This window comes from Grampus griseus (genome assembly GCF_964374135.1).
Source record: "Grampus griseus genome assembly, chromosome: 5".
NCBI classification, from domain to species: Eukaryota; Metazoa; Chordata; class Mammalia; order Artiodactyla; family Delphinidae; genus Grampus; species Grampus griseus.
The window spans coordinates 103,333,047-103,354,335 of NC_138998.1; the positions used below are offsets into that span (position 1 = coordinate 103,333,047).

General features: G+C 35.5%; 1 protein-coding gene across 2 annotated transcripts in view; it reads right to left on the reverse strand.

The window, feature by feature from the left end:
* The window catches only part of ZNF654 (zinc finger protein 654), a gene marked incomplete at its 3' end in the record, with an annotated part of 94,156 nt that overhangs the window by 70,530 nt on the left and 2,337 nt on the right, over positions 1-21,289 (reverse strand). For both annotated transcript variants that reach the window (XM_082655627.1, XM_082655626.1), the window contains exon 2: positions 1,441-1,586. In XM_082655627.1, coding sequence (XP_082511753.1) covers positions 1,441-1,586 — 146 coding nt within the window. The remainder of the gene's footprint in view (positions 1-1,440; positions 1,587-21,289) is intronic.

Sequence of the window (21,289 nt, forward strand, 5' to 3'; positions counted from 1 at the left end):
TTTATTCCTTTCACACAGCATGATATGTTGATGTTTTAATGTCCTACAAATCTTCTCAACTCTCTCTGAAAATGCTAATTATAGATTTTACATTTCTCTTTTAAATTTTTTGTTTTCAACATTAACTGTATTTCTTCCAGAATTTTTTTTTAGTTTGTTTTCATTGTATTTTTTTCATGTTGAAGGCATTCCCCAAATGTCTGATGATTCTTGAATATCCATTAATATCTAAGAATAAAGCCACAAGCAGTTTAATTGGGAGCCCTGTGAGCAAGCATGTCTAGAGTTTGGTGACTGGTAAGTTTTTCTTTAGGGTAATTAAGTGATTAGGTAGCTGTCTCAAGAAGAACACTTAATTGCCAGAATACAAAGGTCACTGCTTCAAAGTCATTTAATTTCATTAGAGAAAAAAAGAAAGTATCAATGCTGTTTCCCCACCCTACCCAGGCCCTAGGGTCTAGTGAATGGCCTGAATGGAAAAACTGCAATTAACTCCTTTATCTGTATTCTCCCAAAGTATCTCATTCCCTACTCTCTATTTCATACCTATAGTGTTCAAATTCTATACCTCCCTAGGATTCCAAGGGGAAGGAGGCAGGACAGATGGCCTTCCTCCTATCTTATAAGGCAGAGGATAATTTTGTTTTATATGCTACCCACAGTTTCAAAAAATGTTTTACAAATAATAAAGTATACACATACATAAAAATAAATATATAAAACAAGAGTTTTACAAAATAATACTAATCCCATGAGACACACTCTGATATTTTCTATTGTATTTTGTAATGTTGATAAATGAATTCAAACCCACTAATGTGATGTGAGTGTAATGTGAGGAACAAAAAAAGAAAAGAAAATTAAGTTGTGACTTGCTCTGACATGTTTCAAAGACACTCCTCTATCTGTTTTCTTTCCCAAAGAAAATTGTTGAAATCTTTTCATTCACTGATGACTCTTCTCTATTTTCTTTTCACTGTATTTCCCTCTTTTACTTCTTTACTATTTTAGTAGGATCTAGGAGGGCAAAAACGATAAATACAAGTGCTCAGTTTGTGATCTTTAACTCGAAGTCCTTTACAAGTATTTTTAAAAACCAAAGTTTCCTAACCTCTTTCTGGCCCGATTTAAGATCTATGATGGCCTCAACTGCTGCTGGGATTTACCATTAAAGTTTGCCAAGGGAATCTGGGGAATTAAAAAGGAAAGGAAAGTGCTAGTAGTAAACCTAAGAATCTATATAACAATTCCACTTAACTCTAAAGCTAAAAGTAAAATTGTGGTTAAATGTCCAAAATTAAACCTAAACACTTAAATGAAGAAATAGAAATCTTTTTGAGGGAAGACTTTAGGAAAGGTTTCTTCTGCAGGGAAAATAATCAAAAACCAGTTCTCAAATATATCAAGAAAATACTTTCGTAAGAAGTAAAGAGTACTTACAAAGCAAGGCTACTCAAAACATATTGTACGTGCTCACATTCATCTGGGAATGATGCACTGGCTGATGTAAAACAGCAAAGTGCAGTCTGAAGAACCTGAAGCTGTGGCAAAGGGACCTGCCATCTTCCAGCATAATCTTCAACCACCTGATAGGGAAGCAATCCAAAAAGTACATTATTAGAGAAAATGTTAAATTTGGATAAATTAAATTATACCAGATAAATTAAAATATTAGTTCAGCATGAACACATGATTTAGGAAGGGGAAAAAGTTCTTTATTGTTTAGTTTCATGGTATACATCTGAAAACAAAATGAACTATTATTTGAAAATGTGGAAAAGAAATATAGTATATAAATGACCACACAGTTCCGCTGCCAAATGTTGTAACAAATGCCTTTACATCCCATATCTAGTTTTTGTCAAAATGCCAATTATCAAATATTAAAATAGCTAGACAGTAGACTATAGTAATAAAGAAAATTAGAAATGAGCATGCATTATTATTACCATTAATATTTACAAGACTGAACTGTAAACATTCTGGCAACAAATGAGTATTATAGTGGTGTGATACTCTGATTAGGAAAGTTTAAACTGTACCATACTGAGGAGAAAAGAATACAGAATATAATCAGTCTTGGCTCTGTCACTTAACTAGTTTTATGAATTGGGTATGTCATCTTCCTTCTCTATGCAGTAGTTGCCTCACCATAAAATGGAGATAATAATGCTTATCTTGCAGATTTACTCTGAAGCTAAACTGGGAATAATTTATGAGAAAACATTTTAGAACTATCAATTGCTATAAAATGTTAATTATGATATCTCATATGCAAGACTGCTGTATTAAAACTATTATATTCTAGAAATTCACCTTATAAAACAGGTTGGCAAACTATGGCATATAGGCCAAATTCAGCCTGCTACACATTTTTGCATGACCTACAAGCTAAGAAATGGATGTTACATTTTCAAATGGTTGAAAAAAACATTTTGTGATGTATGAAAATCACATGAAATTCAAATTTCAATGTCCATAAAGTCTTATTGGAACATAACCAGGTTCATCCATTTACATATTATCTATGGCTGCTTTCCTGCTACAACAGGTTGAGTAGTTGTGACAGAAATCATATGGCTCACAAAGTCTAGAATATTTAATATCTGACCCTTTACAGAAAAAGTCTGCCAACTCCTGATTTAAAAGCTGGTAAAACTAGAGCAGAGTAGAAAAGCCAAGAACATTCAGAGCTCAAGGACTTTTCATACTAATCACTTCCTGTTGGAGATAATTTTCCATGAGTCTCTTGTATTTCCACAGTTTTTTAAAAGAGGCCCTGACTGCCTTCATCCTTTCAAAGATGTTTACAGGGAACAGCCTTGAAAAATAGAGATGATATCCATGATGCCCCTGCCCAAAGCAATGTGTCTCTCTGGAGCAAAGGTCAGGCAGATATGCTTGCAGACCATTATAAAAGATTAGGACTCCCTAAGCTTGGGGTTCGTAAGCTGTGATATAAACTTACTATGAGTTCAGGATCCACCTGGGCCATTCACATCACCTTTGTGACACTTGAGGGGCAAAGGGAACCATCATGAACTTGAAGCACATGCTGCTTGCTGTGCCATGAGTAACAGAGTCTGCTATCTCTGATCCAGGAGTTTCATGTCTTGGGCCAGCATTTGTGAAACTGTGGCAATCTACCTTAGATAAAATCCCAGACACTTCACACTTGTTTGACAATTCTAAATTGCATTACCAGGTGTCTAGCATGTCTCCAATGTTTCTAGGAACATGTATGGATAAAGAAGAAAGCTAGAGAGTATTAGCTCTGTGAACTTGTATCCCCCTTCTATATCTAGTAGTCCTTACTAGCTGGGAAGTAAAAACTACTAGTAACTATGATGACTCCAAGTAGGACAAATTTTTCCAAACCACCACAGGCAAAAAAAAAAAAAAAAAAAGAAGAAGAAGAAGAAGGAGAAGAAGGTTAGATAAATGGTGGTTTCCTGGCTTTAAATTTTCTCTTCACTAAAGTGTTTGACCACCTTTATTGCCTCTTTTTGGCCCCCACACCACGATTCTGGTGCCACATAAAAAACAGGTACTAACAGACTCACATTTTTTCTACCTTTAATCCGAAATAGTTTGCCCTAATACATTTCTACTTACAACCTTATGCACTTCCTATTTATGGGCTGGGTTTATCTCCTTAGAAGAGAAGCTTTCTACTTTCTCAGGTTCTGTTCTCATTGTAGCTTCCCTCATTCACCAAGATTCGGCTATTAATACCCTGCCTGATCCAGCTGAGCCCAAACCTAACACAATAAAAGTACTTGTGCACGACACCTCCAGTAGGTTTCCCACAATACCCTTTAAGGGACATAAACAAAACTGGCTGAAATTTACATACAGTTGGCCCTCAGTATTTGTGGAGGATTGGTTCCAGGATCCCCCACCCCATACCAAAATCTGCAGATGTTCAAGTCCTTTATATAAATAATGTATTTGCATATAACCTACACACGTCCTCTCGTATACTTTAAATCATCTCTAGATTACTTATAATACCTAATACAATGTAAATACTATGTAAATAGTTGCTAGCGCATAGCAAATTCAAGTTTTGTGTTTTGGAACTTTCTGGATTTTTTTTTCCAAATATTTTTGATCCACAGTTGGTTGAATCCACAGATGTGGAACCTACAGATACAGAGGGCTGACTGTATCTTCTTATCCTGTTTAATGTCATGCCAGACACTAATAATTCACTATAACATTCACTATAACACCACTTTTTAAATATTTTCCTTAAAATATGTAAAACTATACATTACACTATCTTTTTACTTTGAAAGTTTTCTCCTGCATTATAACTGTTATCATAAGCACTCAGGTAATGAGAGCTGATAACCATGACATCATAATCTGAATGTGCTCTACCAGGTCACTGTGCGGTGAGCAACACATCCTACATTTGTCATTTTCTTTGGTATTCTAATAAGTAACAGTTTTTACTGTTACTATGTAAAGAACTGCTGTATAATTACATTCTTTACTTACGAACATCATCCAAATTACTACAGACTAAAATGTGTCCCCCTAAAGTTCATGTATTGAAGTCTTAACCCCAGTGTGACAGTATCTGGAAATAGGACTCTTAGGAAGTAATTTAGGTTAAATGATGTGATAAGGAAGGGGTCCTAATCAGATAGTATTGGTGGCCTTATAACAAGAGGAAGAGAGGAGAGATCTTTCTGTCCCTCTACATGCATGCACTGAGGGAAGGCGATGGTGAGGCCACAGAGAGAAGGCAGCAGCCTGCAAGCCAGGAAGAGCATCTTTGCCAGAACTCAACCATGCTGGCACCCTGATCTCAGACTTCTAGCCTCAAGAACTGAGAAAATAAATTTCTATTGTTTAAGCTGCCAAGTCTGTGATATTTGTTATGGCAGCCAGAGCTGCCTAATACACAAATGTATAAAAATAATACAAACGTAGCAGTCTAGGAACCCCTAAAATGTCATATAAAGTGATTGACTAAAATATGATTATCTGTTTCTTAACTGAATTCTCCTTTTTTCTAATGTAACAATGAAGACTACCAAACACTAGTTTGTCACTGAGCAAACAATCCTCTTGATTTCTAAATCCAGGTAACAATAGACTAGATCATTAACATAGTTATCACACATGACTTTACTTCCATTAGCTGGCCATTCACATCCCTGTCATTTTCCTACCTGAAACCTCCCACTGGCATCAACTTTCATTATTTATATCAAACACTTCACAGGTGTCAGTGGAGCTGTTCACTAATGTTAATTTCATTACCTGTTTACAGTGAATCCACCCACTTTTAAAATCTGATTTACAAACCATGGCCATTATCGTATGTGATTAGCCACATCACAACTACCTTCCATTCTAAGAGCTTCAAAAAATGCCTATAATACATGCCAATCTATGCACTGAATAAATTTGTTAATCTTCTAAATACCTAAAATAAACATTGTAAGAAACATTAAGTTAGCCTTTTCCCCACCCCCTTTCAGTATGATTAGGTTATTCATTTGTAATATACCTACTATATATCTATATATATATCTATATATATATATATACACACACATATATATATATATATATATATATATAATTTCCTAGCTTTGTCCATTGAGAGGGCCACAGAGCAATGACACCTCAGTAGCAACATACACACTTAGGGCCCAAATCTTGGTTTCTAAACACTATTCTCCAATATGAGGAACTTGGGGCTCCTCAGGCACAAGGAACTTGGGCTGCTCAAGCCCTCCTCCAGCAGGGATGGAACAGGGAAAATAACTAGATAGGACTAAGTAATGAAATGCTGAAACAGTGATAGAATATAAGAACATGGGAGCCAACCTGAAGGTGCTCCGAGCAGTTAAAGCTAGAACAATTTGAGCAACAAAATAAATGATGGTAGTATTGGACTTTAATCCATAAAACCAGATAAATATCCATGAGTCCCTACAAATAATCAAATTAATCAGTAAGTGTAAGAGACAGCTCTTCCTCACAGAAGAAGACTAATTAATAAACATAGAACAAAAGAGAGAAATAGAGAATCACCATTAGGCAAATACTGTACACAGCAATGAATGTTGCAGACAAGATCCATGGAACAATGCTAATATTAGTGGGTGAAAAGTTTGAGGATGCAGGATTTGCAGTTTCAAAGCATCTCCCACAAGACGGTTATCAACTACAAACAGATAGCAACTTTAGAGTGGAGAAACCCCACGGACACAAACTTAACAAAGCCATCAAGGTAATATCACTAATAAGTAATAAAGCATATTATTATCATAAATCTCTTGATATGAAGCCCCAAGAAATACAAAAGCATTTTTGTGGTACTTTTGCCAAAAATTCATAAACTCATTCCAATCATGAGAAATCATCAAACAAACCCAAACTGTAGGATATTCTACCAAAAAAATTGATCAGTACTCTTCAAACATGTTAAGGTCATGAAAGGAAAAACAGAAGAACTGTTACAGAATAGAACAGACTAAGGAGAAATAACAACTAAATACAATGTGAGATCAGAAATAACACCCTGGAACAGAAAAAGAGCATTGGTGGAAAACCAGTGAAAAGTATCACTCCCAGAAGACTCTCATCTCCCTTCTTGAGTATGTTGCATCCATATGGTATGAGGCTGGCCAGAGTTCTCCCTGTGGCTGCCTGAGTATCAACTTAAAGACCCAACTTTTCTCTTAAGTAGGTCCAAAGGTAAGTAGTAGGCTCATTTTAAAGGCTTTAGATCAGTTTTGGTACCCATCAATTTTTTCTTTGATTTCAAACTCACTAGAGAGAATAATATACTAAATGCTCCCTGTATAAACATTAAAATTGGCACACAGACAAGGGAACCCCAAATATAAGGAAATGTATATGAATATCAAATGAACATGTTGGGTGAACAAATATCTTCTTTTGCCTGCAGCTGGTGATATCCACAGATGTGTGTGCACATGATAATGTCTTAACTAGCATGGGCTAAGCAAAATTCTAAATCTGACTTCAATTTAGCATGGCCACTAAGGCAAAAGAAATAAAAGCAAAAATAAACAAATGGGACCTAAACTTAAAAGCTTTTGCACAGCAAAGGAAACAATCGACAAAAGGAAAAAAACCTACGGAATGGGAGAAAATATATGCAAATGATGCGACCAAGGGGTTAATATCCAAAATATACAAACAGCTCATACAACTCAATTAGAAAAAAAAATCCAATCAAAAAATGAGCAGAAGACCTGAAAAGACATTTTCCCAAAGAAGACATAGAGATGGCTAACAGGCACATGAAAAGATGCTCAATATCGCTAATTATAAGAGAAATGCAAATCAAAACCACAATTAGGTATCACCTCACACCTGTCAGAATGGCTATCATCAAAGAGTCTACAGATAACAAATGTTGGAGAGGATATGGAGAAAGGGGAACCCTTCTACACTATTGGTGGGAATGTAAATCGGTGTAGCTACTGTGGAAAACAGTATGGAGGTTCCTTAAAAAACTAAAAATAGAAATACCATATGATCTAGCAATTCCACTTTTGGGTATATATGTGGAAAAAAGCCCACAAAAACATTAATTCGAAGATACATGTGCCCTGATGTTCACAGCAGCACTATTTACAATAGCCAAGACATGGAAGCAACCCAAGTGCCCATCAAGAGATAACTGAATTAAGATGTGGCATATATATACAATGCAATATCAGCCACAAAAAAATTAAAAAATACTGCCATTTGCAGCAACATGGATGGACCTAGAGAATATTATGCTTGGTGAAATATGTGAAAGACAAATACTATATGAAATATGTGGAATCTAAAAAATAATACAAATGAATGTATATGCAAAACAGAAACAGACTCACAAATATAGAAAACAAACTCGTAGTTACCAAAGGGGAATGGGAAGGGGGGAGGGACAAATTAGGGGTGTGTGATTAACAGATACAAGCTGCTATATATAAGAGATAAGCAACAGAATATACCATAAAGCACAAGGAATTATACCCATTATCTTGTAATGACCTATAATGGAATATAATCTGCAAAAATAATGAATCATTATGCTGCACATCTGAAATTAACACAATATTGTAAATCAACTATACTTCAATTAAAAAAAAAAATTAGCATAGCCTGGCCACAGATGGTATTACAGGTGTGGCTGAGGCAATAATTATATTATTGAATTTTTTAAATGTCCATTAGCCATATAGGTTTTTTAGATATTAGTAGGTGGAAATCCTTTTTGTTCCTTCTGTCTGGTTTCTCAACAAAGACTACAAGCCAGAGGATTAAACTGAAAAGCTGGTTAAGTTCCATATGGGTCTTAGCACACTAGTGTGTTAATGTCTAGACTTTAAATTGTTAATATTAGTCTTAGATCAGCTGACTTAATTCTGTCCCTCTTAATTTTGTTCTCAGAGAACAGCTCTTATATTCATGTGACTTGTCCAAAGGCTTCTAGAGTCACTGTCATAATATAATCTCTAGTAACTTCTGAGATTGATATGTACACAAATAATCAAAGCTATAGATGTCAAGATTTTATCTGAGTTCAGTGAAGATGTCCAGTGGATTTTATTAAGTGCAGAGATAAAGAAGGGTCAAGGTTCTTTATTGTTTAGGGCATAAATCACTTTCCTAGGATGAGGAAGAAGAAAAGCTCAATGGAATTATTACAAAGTCAAAGCCAAAAGGGAAACTTTTAAAAGGCCTACGCCTCAAAAACTAACTTTAGGTACCAGGTTTGCTTAGTCTCAAGAAGAGTTAAATTTGTTTTAAAAAGATGATAAACTTTCAATTAAAGTAACAGTGGAAGAGTTAAAGTAAATAAAAAAAAGGAGGTCATGTTAAGATGGAAGAAGAGAGGGACTTCCTTAAAAGTAAGTTCAATCTCAGAAGCTAGACTAGTCAGATATGAAAAAAGACAAAGGAATTATATATACCAGAACTATGTGTTCCTAAAGATGGAATGGGGGCAGAAAGTATTTTAGTTGCTACTCATCAGAAAGGAAGGGTGACTGACTCCAAAGGTATCTAACAGAGGGATAGCAGGTAACTGTAGGATGGAAATCTCGGTGAACTGAACTGGAAATTCAAGTATGGTAAGATGGTATTTTAAAGAAACAGATAGAAAGTACATAATAAAAGTGAAAAAAAAACACACCATGAAGACTGCGTACAGATTTGAAAGGTTAAAAAAAGCTAAGAGATTGCCTTTAAATACCTGAAGAATTGCAGGTGCATTTCAAATTACTAGTTATTACAGAGGGCAATGTATGGTACAGCATGGTGTCACAAAGAAAAGTGCCCCAGGAACTCAAAGTTAGGCCTCAGGGAGTGGACAAGGAAAAGCAAAACTGAAGAAAAACAAAATAACAGGTCAGACCTAGGTTTTATGTTGAGCTGGTAAGACTTCCTTAAACCTGGGAGAAGAGAGTGGGAAAAATCTGTTTGATAATAAATGCTTTTTGATAAACTCAGAATTCCTTGACTTTCATCTCTGACATTATGGCAGATCTTAGAAGACATAATTGAAGAATAATAAAACCTAAGCCCAAAAGCAAAGAGAAAGGGAAAGGAAGACAAGAGGGGCCAACTTAAGAATAGGCTAAAATATAAACAAAAACAGAAACCAACTATGTTTATCTGAAATGGCATATCCTATTATTGCTGAAAGGAACGTGACAAAAAGGAATGTTTACACTGCCAATGAGGTAGAACAAATTATGCAAGGCCTATAACAGTTAAAAGCAGAATAAAGAAAAGGTCTAGAGAAGCAAGTAGCTGAAGAGGTACTGTCTTTACTGGGCTCCTATGAGTGCAGACATCAGAAACATTAAAAGTAGCTTCCTTTCAGGTACCCATTTATGGTTATTATCCAAATAATACAAATATGGGGCACAAGAGGAGTGCTTTTATGATTTTAGCTCAATAGGCCTAAGAATTTCAGGGGAAGTGGCAAAAGCCAAGGTAGCACAGGGCTAAAAATGTCTTGGCACAGGTTGGGGACGGAGGAGTCCAGAGACAAGAGCAGGACACTAGAGCTATGGAAACTGCAAGGCTGGAGCCTTGTGGGGCCTTGTAGAGATTATACTTTGAGCTTTACACACTGCAAGTAAGTGATACACTCTTTACAAGAGGCAGTACAGAAATTGGTGCCACTAAACAGAATCTATACTCACTGTAGCAAAGGAGTACCAGGACAACACAGAAAAAATGGAAAGTAAAAGCTTTTTTTTTTTTTTTTTTTTTGCGGTACGCGGGCCTCTCACCGCTGCGGCCTCTCCCGTTGCAGAGCACAGGCTCCAGACGCGCAGGCTCAGCGGACATGGTTCACGGGCCCAGCCGCTCCACAGCATGTGGGATCCTCCCAGACCGGGGCACGAACCTGTGTCCCCTGCATCGGCAGGCGGACTCTCAACCACTGCGCCACCAGGGAAGCCCGTAAAAGCTTTTAATATAAAGGAAATCTAAAGGAAGAGACATCAAGTATGACCTTGGTGCCTGTGGCTATAATCCATGGAAATTTATAAACTCTGCAAGACAGAAATTCAGACACAGCTTTCAAGGAAGTAGAAACGTTCAGGTAAAGTGCTTCCACCCCTCAGAAAAATATCATAAGCACACAGTGGCACAACCACTTGATGAATTTTCCCAGTACAACTTTACAAGTTATAGACACTGGCAGTTGCCATAACTGACTGGCACCCTGGTAAAGTTGAAACCAAAACTGACTTGTTACCCTGTTTTTTGTGCACCCATCTTTCCTCTAATATCCATCTTTAGTGATATCACTAAATCCTACTGGCGAAAGTGATGTGAGTCAACTGTATTATGTACTAAATTCAAGGAATTACTAGTGTTTCTAAATTTAATGGGTGTTGGCTGGTTAAAATATTAAGTGTTTGCCCACTGACCTTCCGGATTCTTTAAAAAGTAAGATTGGAGGCTAAATAATTTTCCTTTTGAGGTGTGAAAGAAGCCACTCCCAGTCAGAGGAGCACGACCAAGCTATAGCTCCTGAAAACCCCCCAACCCTAACCAGACAGGCACACTCTGTCTTTGATTACGCAATATTCCAGGAAGGCAAGAATTTCATATCCTAACCTCTATGGGACTCTAGTTTTTAATTTCTCTTTGTGAACTTGATAATGGGAAACAATTCATTTGACCCAAATGAAGTGTTTCTGACAGACAAAGCAAAGGCCAAGTGGCAGGAGAATAGTTATTCAAGTCGAAGGAGGGGGCAAAAACACTAGGGTAGCTGAAGGTAAGTAGTAGACACAAGAGTAATAGGGGACAAGTCAAAGAGCTAGACAGGGGCTGGATCACGAAGCCCTGCAGTCCACGGTAAGAATTCTGGCTTTGACCCTGAGATAGAAAAGCATGGAAGGTTTAGAAGAGACCTCACTCATGTCTTTAAAAGGATCACTTTGGCTGTGTGGAGAAAAAACTGAGAAAAACTAAAAGCTGGGAGACAAAATTGTCCAGGAGAAAGACAACTGTAGCTTGGACCAAGGTTGTAACAGCAGTTACAGTAGTCAGATATGCTTTTTCTCCCTTATTAGATGATTCAGTTCCTTGAGGGAAGGGGTTGTGACCTTTTCCTCCCTAAATCCCCTGTAATCATTAGGATGAAGCTTTCCACATAGTACACAGCCAATGTTTTCTTTCAGGAGTATCTTCTACAACACTTTTATGTATCTAGATCTATGCCTAAGATAATTAAGGATAATTCAATTGACTGACATTAAGAAAAAGTAAGTTACGTATACATTGTCAGATAGGCACATATGCAGCATTTTATGACCACCTATTAAGTTATGAGCAATTAATAGTTGTTGAAGTTAAATTCAAAATATAAAAGAGAGAATAAAGAATCTCAAGAGTTAAAGGGCGACTTCCCTGGCGATGCAGTGGTTAAGAATCCGCCGGCCAATGTCAGGCACACGGGTTCAAGCCCTGGTCTGGGAAGATCCCACATGCCGCGGAGCAACTAAGCCAGTGCACCACAACTACTGAGCCCGCTCTCTAGAGCCCGCGAGCCACAACTACTGAGCCCACGTGCCACAGCTACTGAAGCTCCCACGCCTAGAGCCCGTGTTCCGCTACAAGAGAAGCCACCGCAATGAGAAGCCCGTGTACCACAACGAAGAGTAGCCCCCACTCGCCGCAACTAGAGAAAGCCCACGCACAGCAACGAAGACCCAATGCAGCCAAAAATTTAAAAATTAATTAATTTAAAAAAAGAGTTAAAGGGCAATATATGTGGAATCTAAAATATGGCACAAATGAAACTATTTACAAAACAAAAACAGACTCACAGACATAGAGATCAGACTTGTAGCTGCCAAGGGGAAGGGGGAAGGGAGAGGGATGGACTGGGAATTTGGGGTTGGTAGATGCCAACTATTACATTTAGAATGGACAAACAACAAGGTCCTACTGTATAGCACAGAGAACCATATCCAATCTCCTGGGATAAACCATAATGCAAAGCAATATTTTAAAAAGAATATTAAAAAAAATGTGTATATGGTAAAACTAAGTCACTTTGCTGTAAGCAGAGATTGGCACAACACTGTAAACCAACTATACTTCAACTAAAAAAGGCTAACTAGTAATTCAAAATAATAAAATTTGAACAACAATAATAAAAAAAAGTTAAAGGACAAAATGGCTTCAGTTAATAAAGAATTTTTAAGAAACTATCAACAGAATAACAGAAGAATTTATTTTTTTCAAAAACATCAAGAAAGGACTGCATAAGAGTTAAGTCCCATAAAGAGAAGCAGAAATAGCATATCTGCTCTTTACAAACACAGGATGAAATGTAGCAAATCAAAATAATAAAAAAGGATGAATGACTTTTAAGATTCTCATAACTCAGTTCTATCTAATTTATTTTCACAACTTTCTCCCCTCTTGATTATGTTATGTACACTCACTATAGTGAATCTGGATACTTAAAAAAATCATCCATCATTTTCTGCCCATATATCACCACTATTAACATCTTGGTAATTTCTCTTTTCTAGCTGTGTGACTTGGGGTTAGCTGTTTAACCTCTCTGCATCTCATCTAAAATGAAGATAAAAATAGTATCTATCTCACAGGGTTGTTGAAAAGAATAAATAAGAAAGTAGGACATGAGCTGACACACTTTATTTTGAAAGGGCCAGAAAGCAGCTTATGGGCCATACATTCTCCATCTCAACTACTTAACCCTGCTATATCATGAAAGCAGCCATAGAAAATACAGAAGTGAAAGGGCAAACCCCAATAAAGTTTTATTTGCAAAAGTAGGCAGTGCTGCTTGTATCACAATGGCTTACAGCAAAGGTTCATAACCTGTTGGTGTGTTTGGATGATTGTGGTCTGTGTTTGTTTAGCAAGTTTTGAAATTCTTAAGAGAATGTGATAAAAACAAACAAAAAACCTTAGACTGGCTCACCAAGGAAATGTAAATACAACTTTTTTTTTGCAAATAATTTCAGCGTTCACAGACTTCCTGAAGTACACGAATGGCCCCTACGGATTATCATCAAGAAATCCTGTTTCTAGTGAAATAGCTCATTTGATTTTTCTTTACAGCACTTTCCCCCTCTAAAATACGGTGAGAATGGACCAGCCTATATTCGAACTGTATAATCCTGCTACAAACAAATTTTTCCACCTAATATTTTTGTCATTGTACTTTATTTTCCTAGATCATTTATAATCATTGAGGACATAATTTTTTAAGGTTGAATAATATTTTAGTTTATGAGGGTTGAAAAATGTTCAACTGTTTTAGATGTTCTGGTTGCTTTTCCATTTTCAACTCATTCCTTTCATTAATTACAATTAATGCTATGATGAAGCACTTTAATCCAAATTTACATTTCCTCAGAAATTAATGCTATAAGTCAAAAAGTACAAATTATTTTTAAAGTTTCTAATATACTTTGATGAATTATGGTTCAGAAAGGTTGTGGTGATTTCTGCTCCCACCATTTGAAAATGAGATATCCATTTCATCATACCCTCATGAGCATGGAATATAAATCTTAAACTTTACTAACAAGTTCTATAATCTGAAAGATCTTTGGCAAAAGCTTTCAAAACATAGTAAAGGATAGATAATAAAGTCTAAATATGTACATCCACTGTGCTCTGGGTTAGTAAGATTTCAAGATATTCAAGGTTGAATCTTAAATAATATGGAGAAACAAACTTTAAAATTTTAATCATTAAGAAAAACATCTAAAATATATTCCATACCCTCCAGCCTTCAAAACACAAGGTAATAACATAAAGTAGCAGGTCTGTAATCATCATAACTCTTGCATTTAAAAAATAACCATTATAGTGAACCACTGCTTCAGAGCAAAGCATATCCCACTCAGGTAAGTTGGGGGAAAAAATAAAAAAGGTTGAGAATCACTTCTTACAGGGAACCTCTGATAGCTTAAGTTCGATTTTTTTTCTCTCTTTTACATTCATGAACATCTTTAGTTTCTGCTGCCTTGAGTCTTTTTAAATCACTACTTTTACTCAGTCAATAATTGCTTAAGTATGCTGTAGTACATATCAATACATATGCAGATGCTGTAACAGATACCAAATGCATATTCCTAGATACAATATATGTGTATGTTGGAATGGTTAAGTACACGGGCTCTTGACAGATGGGCCAGGATTCCAACCTGACTTAATCAAACCATTTAACCTCTCTTGGCCTTAAGTTTCCTGATCTGTAAAATGAGAATAATGGCACATACCCTGTGGGACAGTGGATTAAATGAGACAGAATAGGTAAAAGACTTATCACAGTACCTGACACATGGAAAACACTCAAAATATTATAAGTTATATACATAGCACTCCAATAAAATAAATAAATCTTCCAGATACTAAAAATATAACACACACATATCAAATCATTGGCAACAGTGATCAGCGAATATTTAGAACATTTCAACTTTAGGGTAACCAAAACAGATATGGGTTAATTTTAGTAAACTCTAGTTATAGAACTATATATTAATAAATTGTGTACATGTTTTATTGGGGTATCATATGTGTATACATATTTTCAAGGTACACAGAACAATGTTGTACACTTATCTATTAATATCTACTGATACAACTACTTTTCTAATTTCTCCTTCTCCTTTCACTTCTCTCTTTTACCACAAATGTAGCCAGAAAATGAGGATATCCCCTTCTTTCTCAAAGTTAATTAACTGATAAATTACAGTATATCACTCAACTCTGAATAACTACTCCAGTCTGACTCCTGTTCCCATCGTTACATCAAAACAGCTCTGCTTAAAGTCACCAAAGACCTGCACGTTAATTCAATGGTTGGATCTCATTAGCTTTTGATGCCAGTTACTATTCACTCCATCCTGAAATATTCTCTTTTCTTGTCTTCTGTGACACCATAGTTCCCTGGTTTTCTCCAAGCTCTTTAATCCTTCTCAGACTTCATTTGAAGACTCAACCTCTTCTACCAGGCCATTTAACTATGGAGTTTCTGAAGCTTCACCTCTAAGTCCTCTTCTTTACTCACTCTATATTATCTCCTTATGTGAGCTCATTCACACACACGGCTTCAAATACCATCCACACAACTACGATTGACCAGATCTCACTTCTGAGCTCTGGATTATGTAAATCTAGCCATCTTTAAGATCTCTTCTTCAGTGAGGATACGCACCTTAAATTCAACAAGTTCAAACTAAACCAAAGAATCTCAGCCAAGTTCAACTTGCCCAAGAATGCCTTTTATTAGCCTGCATTTTATAGTATTATACCTTTTCTTCATAGAACTTATCAAAGTTATACCTACATACAAAAACAGAGACAATGCCTCTTTATCACTATATGCCCAGTGCCTTATACAGTCATTCGTCAGGATCTGGGAGACTGGCTCCAGAACCACCCCCCAACCCCTACCCCCACCCACAGATATCAAAATCTACAGGTGCTCAAGTCTCTCATATAAAATGATGTGGTATTTGAATCTACACATATCCTCCCGTATACTTTAAATCATCTCTAGACTACTTAAATACCTAATACTATGTAAATGCTACATAAATAGTTGCCGGTGTGCAGCAAATTCAAGTGTTTTTTTTTTGGAACTTTCTGGAACTTTTTCCCCCAATATTTTTTCATGTCCGGTTGGTTGAACTCGGGGCTGCAGAACCTGCAAATATGGAGGGCCAACACTATAAACAAGCGTCAACCCTAACATCAAGGACTCTTTTTTCTACTGTTTAAATGGAAAGCCTTTCAGCTATTTTCACATTCATGGCTGCTTTGGAGAACTTAGGGTATTAAAAGGTTGGTACAAGAGTGTCAATGTACTGAACTTTAGGATCTTATGTAGCACTTTATACAGATTGACCTCCTCTCATGTAGTTGCCACCAAGTGTTCCACCATAGCTCTAACCAGGTGATGCTGACTGGGTCTCATCCTAGAGAGCAGACCCAAACTGAATAGAGTGTACTGCTGAAATGATGAACTGACCTGTCAGAGAAATAAGGAGCTAAAAAATAAATGTGATATATATTACATGAAAGCTGAAGATTACCTTGTATTAGATTCATTCGAAATTACAAACCTTAAAAATGCTCTCCAAAACAGACTAGGTACTGCTGTATTTACAGCATAACTAGAATTAATATTTAGTTAAATAAATTACATTAGATCTTAAATGGCCTAATAGCCTTTCCATTACATTTTTTAATATAAATTTATTTTTTTATTTTTGGCTGTGTTGGGTTTTCGTTGCTGTGTGCAGGCTTTCTCTAGTTGTGGCGAGTGGGGGCTACGCTTCGTGTGGTGCGCGGGCTTCTCCTTGTGGTGGCTTCTCTTGTTGTGGAGCATGGGCTATAGGGGTGCATCCTTCAGTAGTTGTGGCACACGGGCCCAGTAGTTGTAGCGCACGGGCTCTAGAGCGCAGGCTCAGTAGCTGTGGCATGCGGGCTCAGTAGTTGTAGCACACGGGCTCTAGAGCACAGGCTCAGTAGTTGTGGCGCACAGGCTTAGTTGCTCCACAGCATGTGGGATCTTCCCAGACCAGGGCTCGAACCCATGTCCCCTGCATTGGCAGGCGGATTCTTAACCACTGCACCACGAGGGAAGTCCATCCATTATATGTTAATATACATTTTAAATGGCATATTAATTGACCATATTTTATTGATCATGTTTTATTTTTTCAAATACCTCACCAGACACACATTTTACCATAGCTTTCTTAAATTTAATTTAAACTTTTCTTTTTTGCTTTTGTTTGTAAATGCTAAGGTATAGTTTACCACATTTTGGCAAGGAAATCAAAAAGATTCTGTGCCAACAATAACAGTACAATTGGTGCCTTCTCTTTGGCAGAACTGCAAAATAATGGTATCACTAAAAATTTTAAAGCAATGAACTTCATTTAAAAATATTTTGTTCTACCATCTTATCTATAAAAATTGAGAAATTTCTTTAAGCCAATGTCATGAGTGCTTATTAGAAAGCAGTAATGAACATATATTTTAATGCAAGGCTGTGTATAAAGAAGTTACATAAGTTCAGGATCTCATTGGTTAACCTAAAATGACCTTCATAAGTTCACTTAACCAACTCATTAAAAAAAAAAAAAAAAGCATTTCACTTATTTTTGAGAAACAAGGAGTTAAAATTTCATCATGCTCAAAATATTCTTGCATTTATTCACAGAAAATAAGCAATCTGTGAAATAGGGAGAGAAAAAAATAAAATGTGTTTTTTATATTTCCTATGTTTATAAAGATAGTAGGTTTAATCAAGAAAATATAAATGCAAAGAAAAAAATTTAGCTATAAACATATCACTAATAAATTATCCACTGTTAACGATTTGGTATATTTGTTTTCAGTCTTTTTTATTTACAAAAGTGAAATCACCTGTCATCTGTGTCTTTTCAGTCATTATTATACCACTAACAGTTTCCCATATGAATAAATATTCTTTAAATACACGACTGTTAGGAGAAGATAGGGTTCCATTATATGTAACAATTCCCCTAACTTTGGCCTAAAGGTTTTCAATAATTTGGTATTACAAATAATGTCATTATGAACAATTAGCATTATTCAATTCTGAAAGTCAACATAAAAAAAGCATAAATAACAACAAAGCATTAGCTCTCCAAACACAGCCAACAAGATCTAGGGTTCATTTTGTTCTGTTTTTCCTTATTATAATAATTATAATAAGGAATATTATATAAGGAATATAATATAATAATTATAATAAATAACATGGAGATAAATATCATACTTGCTAAGAGAGCTGCAAGTAATTGCCTCTGGGGAAGATGCAGGGAAGAAAAGGGACAAGGAATGACTGCTATTTAAAAAATACTATATTATATAATAAAATTATAACCAGTGGCAAAATAGAAAATCAAAAACAAAATAAAAACACAAACAAACAAACAACAATTGCCTCTAAAATATCTTCTTGTTTTCTTCCTTCCTTATTAATAGAATCATAGACATGTGTCTTATCAGGGAAAAAAATACAAAAAAAAACAAAAACAAAAAAACCCCCAAATCCTAACATTCTTTTCAGATGAGAATAGCTAACAAGATGGAAATGGAAGTTACTGAGTAGAACTTAGGGCAAGATGTTTTTGGCTTACCCCAGAGACACCCTGTCCCTGCTACATGGAACTCAGATGTGATGGCTGGAACTTCAGCAATTATTTTGGGTCATGAGGCCAACTTGAGATAGGAAGATAAGGATGACTGATAAGAAAGAGTGAATGATGGTAAAATGATGATAAAGCTACCATATCATCCCTAAACTATCCATTCAAGACTTTTCATGTGAGAAATGTGTACTATTGTTTTGAGCTGTTTAAGTCAGGTCTCTACTAGCAGCAAAATTCAATTCCTCATATTTAAGTTTTATATGACTCATTAAACCAAGTACATGTAAAACACATATAAAAAGTAATAGCAAATCAAAAAATAGTTCCAATTAATTCCAAGACTAGTAAAAACATATTATTATACCCTAAGAAACTGCTCAAGAAACTATAAATATTATGTAAATTTTATACCAAGACTAAGAGATAAAACTTGTATTTTCCTAAAACAAATTTTAATTTCTCTAAAGTAAGAGGCATTAGCATGTATTCTATAAAACTATGAAGCGAACCCTTTTTCTGTTAGATTATCTCTTTATCTATTAAAGTGCCGGGTACCCAGTAGCTGCTTAAAATTATCTGAGGATCATTAAAGACTTTTTTTAAGACATAAAGTATCCACTAAGGGTTCCAAAGTAAGATTATAGCAGGGTTTCTCAACTTTGGTACTATTGATATTTTGGACCAGACAATTCTTTGTTGTTAGGGCTGCCCTGTGCATTGCAGGGTGTTCAACAACATCTCTGGCCTCTACGTACTAGATGCCAGCAGCAACGCCCCAATTAAGACAATCAAAAATATCTCCCGACACTGCCCAATGTCCCTACAGGAAATAAAATCTGAAAAAAAAATGTAGTTGTTTTTGCAAATCATTTAGTGCTTCATCAGGAACATTTGGCTTTTCTAGTAAATAAAAGAATTTTAGAATTGTAACATTTCTAAATTCTCTCTAAAGCTGATTGTGGTATACAAACTCAAAGTGACCTACAGATTAGGTTATCTCTAATGTCCCTCTTAAACCTTCAGAGGATTTCACATGAAAGAAATATTAATAGCTTCTATCTATTTAAGCCTATCTATGTGCTAGGTATAGTACTGAGCACTTCATGTTCATTCTCTCTATACTCCTGACATCCTCGTGGGATGGCTACTTAACCCCACTGTAATAAAAAATAATTTTAAAATCTATTTTAGTCAACAAATCAAAATGCTTCCAGAAATAATTATTTATCATTCATTATATTCACTCTGGCACTGAACTAAGAAGGTACCTTTACTTGCTTAATTTACAATTTATGATAAAAAATATTTCAATATATCTAGTAACAAAATTAAGTTGAATTACCACAAACTTCAGGAATTGGGGAAATGTTCACAGCCCCTAACAAGTCAGAGAAATAATAATTAACTGTTTCTTGGAATATTTTTTATACTGTGGCATAATGAAAGAGCACTTTTTAAATTTTTCTTCCATGATTCCCTGAGTTCTTTCAGTAACCTTTTTTTTTCTCCTTTGTACAACTTGACAAAGAAAAAAAAAATCACTTTATAATTATTTGAGGATTCATCTGTAATTTCAATCTGTTGTTCAGGAGAAATTGAAGGCTGGATCCAAAATCCCAGCTTCTTCACCTGACAAATTAACTTGTTCAGGCCTCAATTTCAACTATGTAACTTGCATAACAAGACCTATCTGAAGGCCTTAAGAGTTAGTAGGTCCTCAATAAAAATTACATTCCTCTTCCTTTCATCCTGAAATTAAATATCAGCTAAGTGCCAATTCTATTTAAGCAATTGTTGAGAGTCCACTAATAAGAGCAAAGGGAGGATATGATGGGGCAGTTAGTCTAACATTATTCAATGTAACTGGAAATGAATACATTCAATCTCCCAAATCCATCATCTCAAAAAAGCTGTAGCCTAAGCCCTTAGTTTGAGATTTTTAATTACTATGCTTGTATTGTTTCTTAAATAGAAAAGTATATCATCAAATACACTGAGTACATGCATAATTTTTCACTTATATTATCTATAAGTGAAATAGCAGCAAAATGCAATTCCTTTTTACTTTTCCCTGTGGTAAAAGACACAGAACCATTTTTGAAAAGAAGTGTTCCTTCCTCTCCCTTCACCCACACAACTAACTGCCAAGAAATTTTGATTCATATTTCTCTCTAAAAGGAGGAAGATAAATTGGAGCCTTTCTTCTCAACTTCACAAGGCTCTGTGTATAATTCATATATTTAGTTAACTGTCACCAACCCAAGTGCATATTATCCATTTTATGGATTACTCACAATTAAGTCATTTACTAATGAAGGCAAGTTACCCTCAGCGAACATTAGGAAACCAAACGTTTAAAAAGAAACAATCTTTAGGAATTAGATTATATAATCTACTGCTTCCCTCACTGGCAAATAAAACAGAATTACTATACTAGAATTTTGTTAATCAGTCGGTAAAATTCAACTTAATACAGGTAATCTTTTATTCCATCTAAGTTTTAATACAAAAAAGGACTTCACAAAGCTCACCTACAATGTGGAACCAGACAAGAACTCTAAGAAGAGATCGTTTGGTAATCTAGAGTATTATAA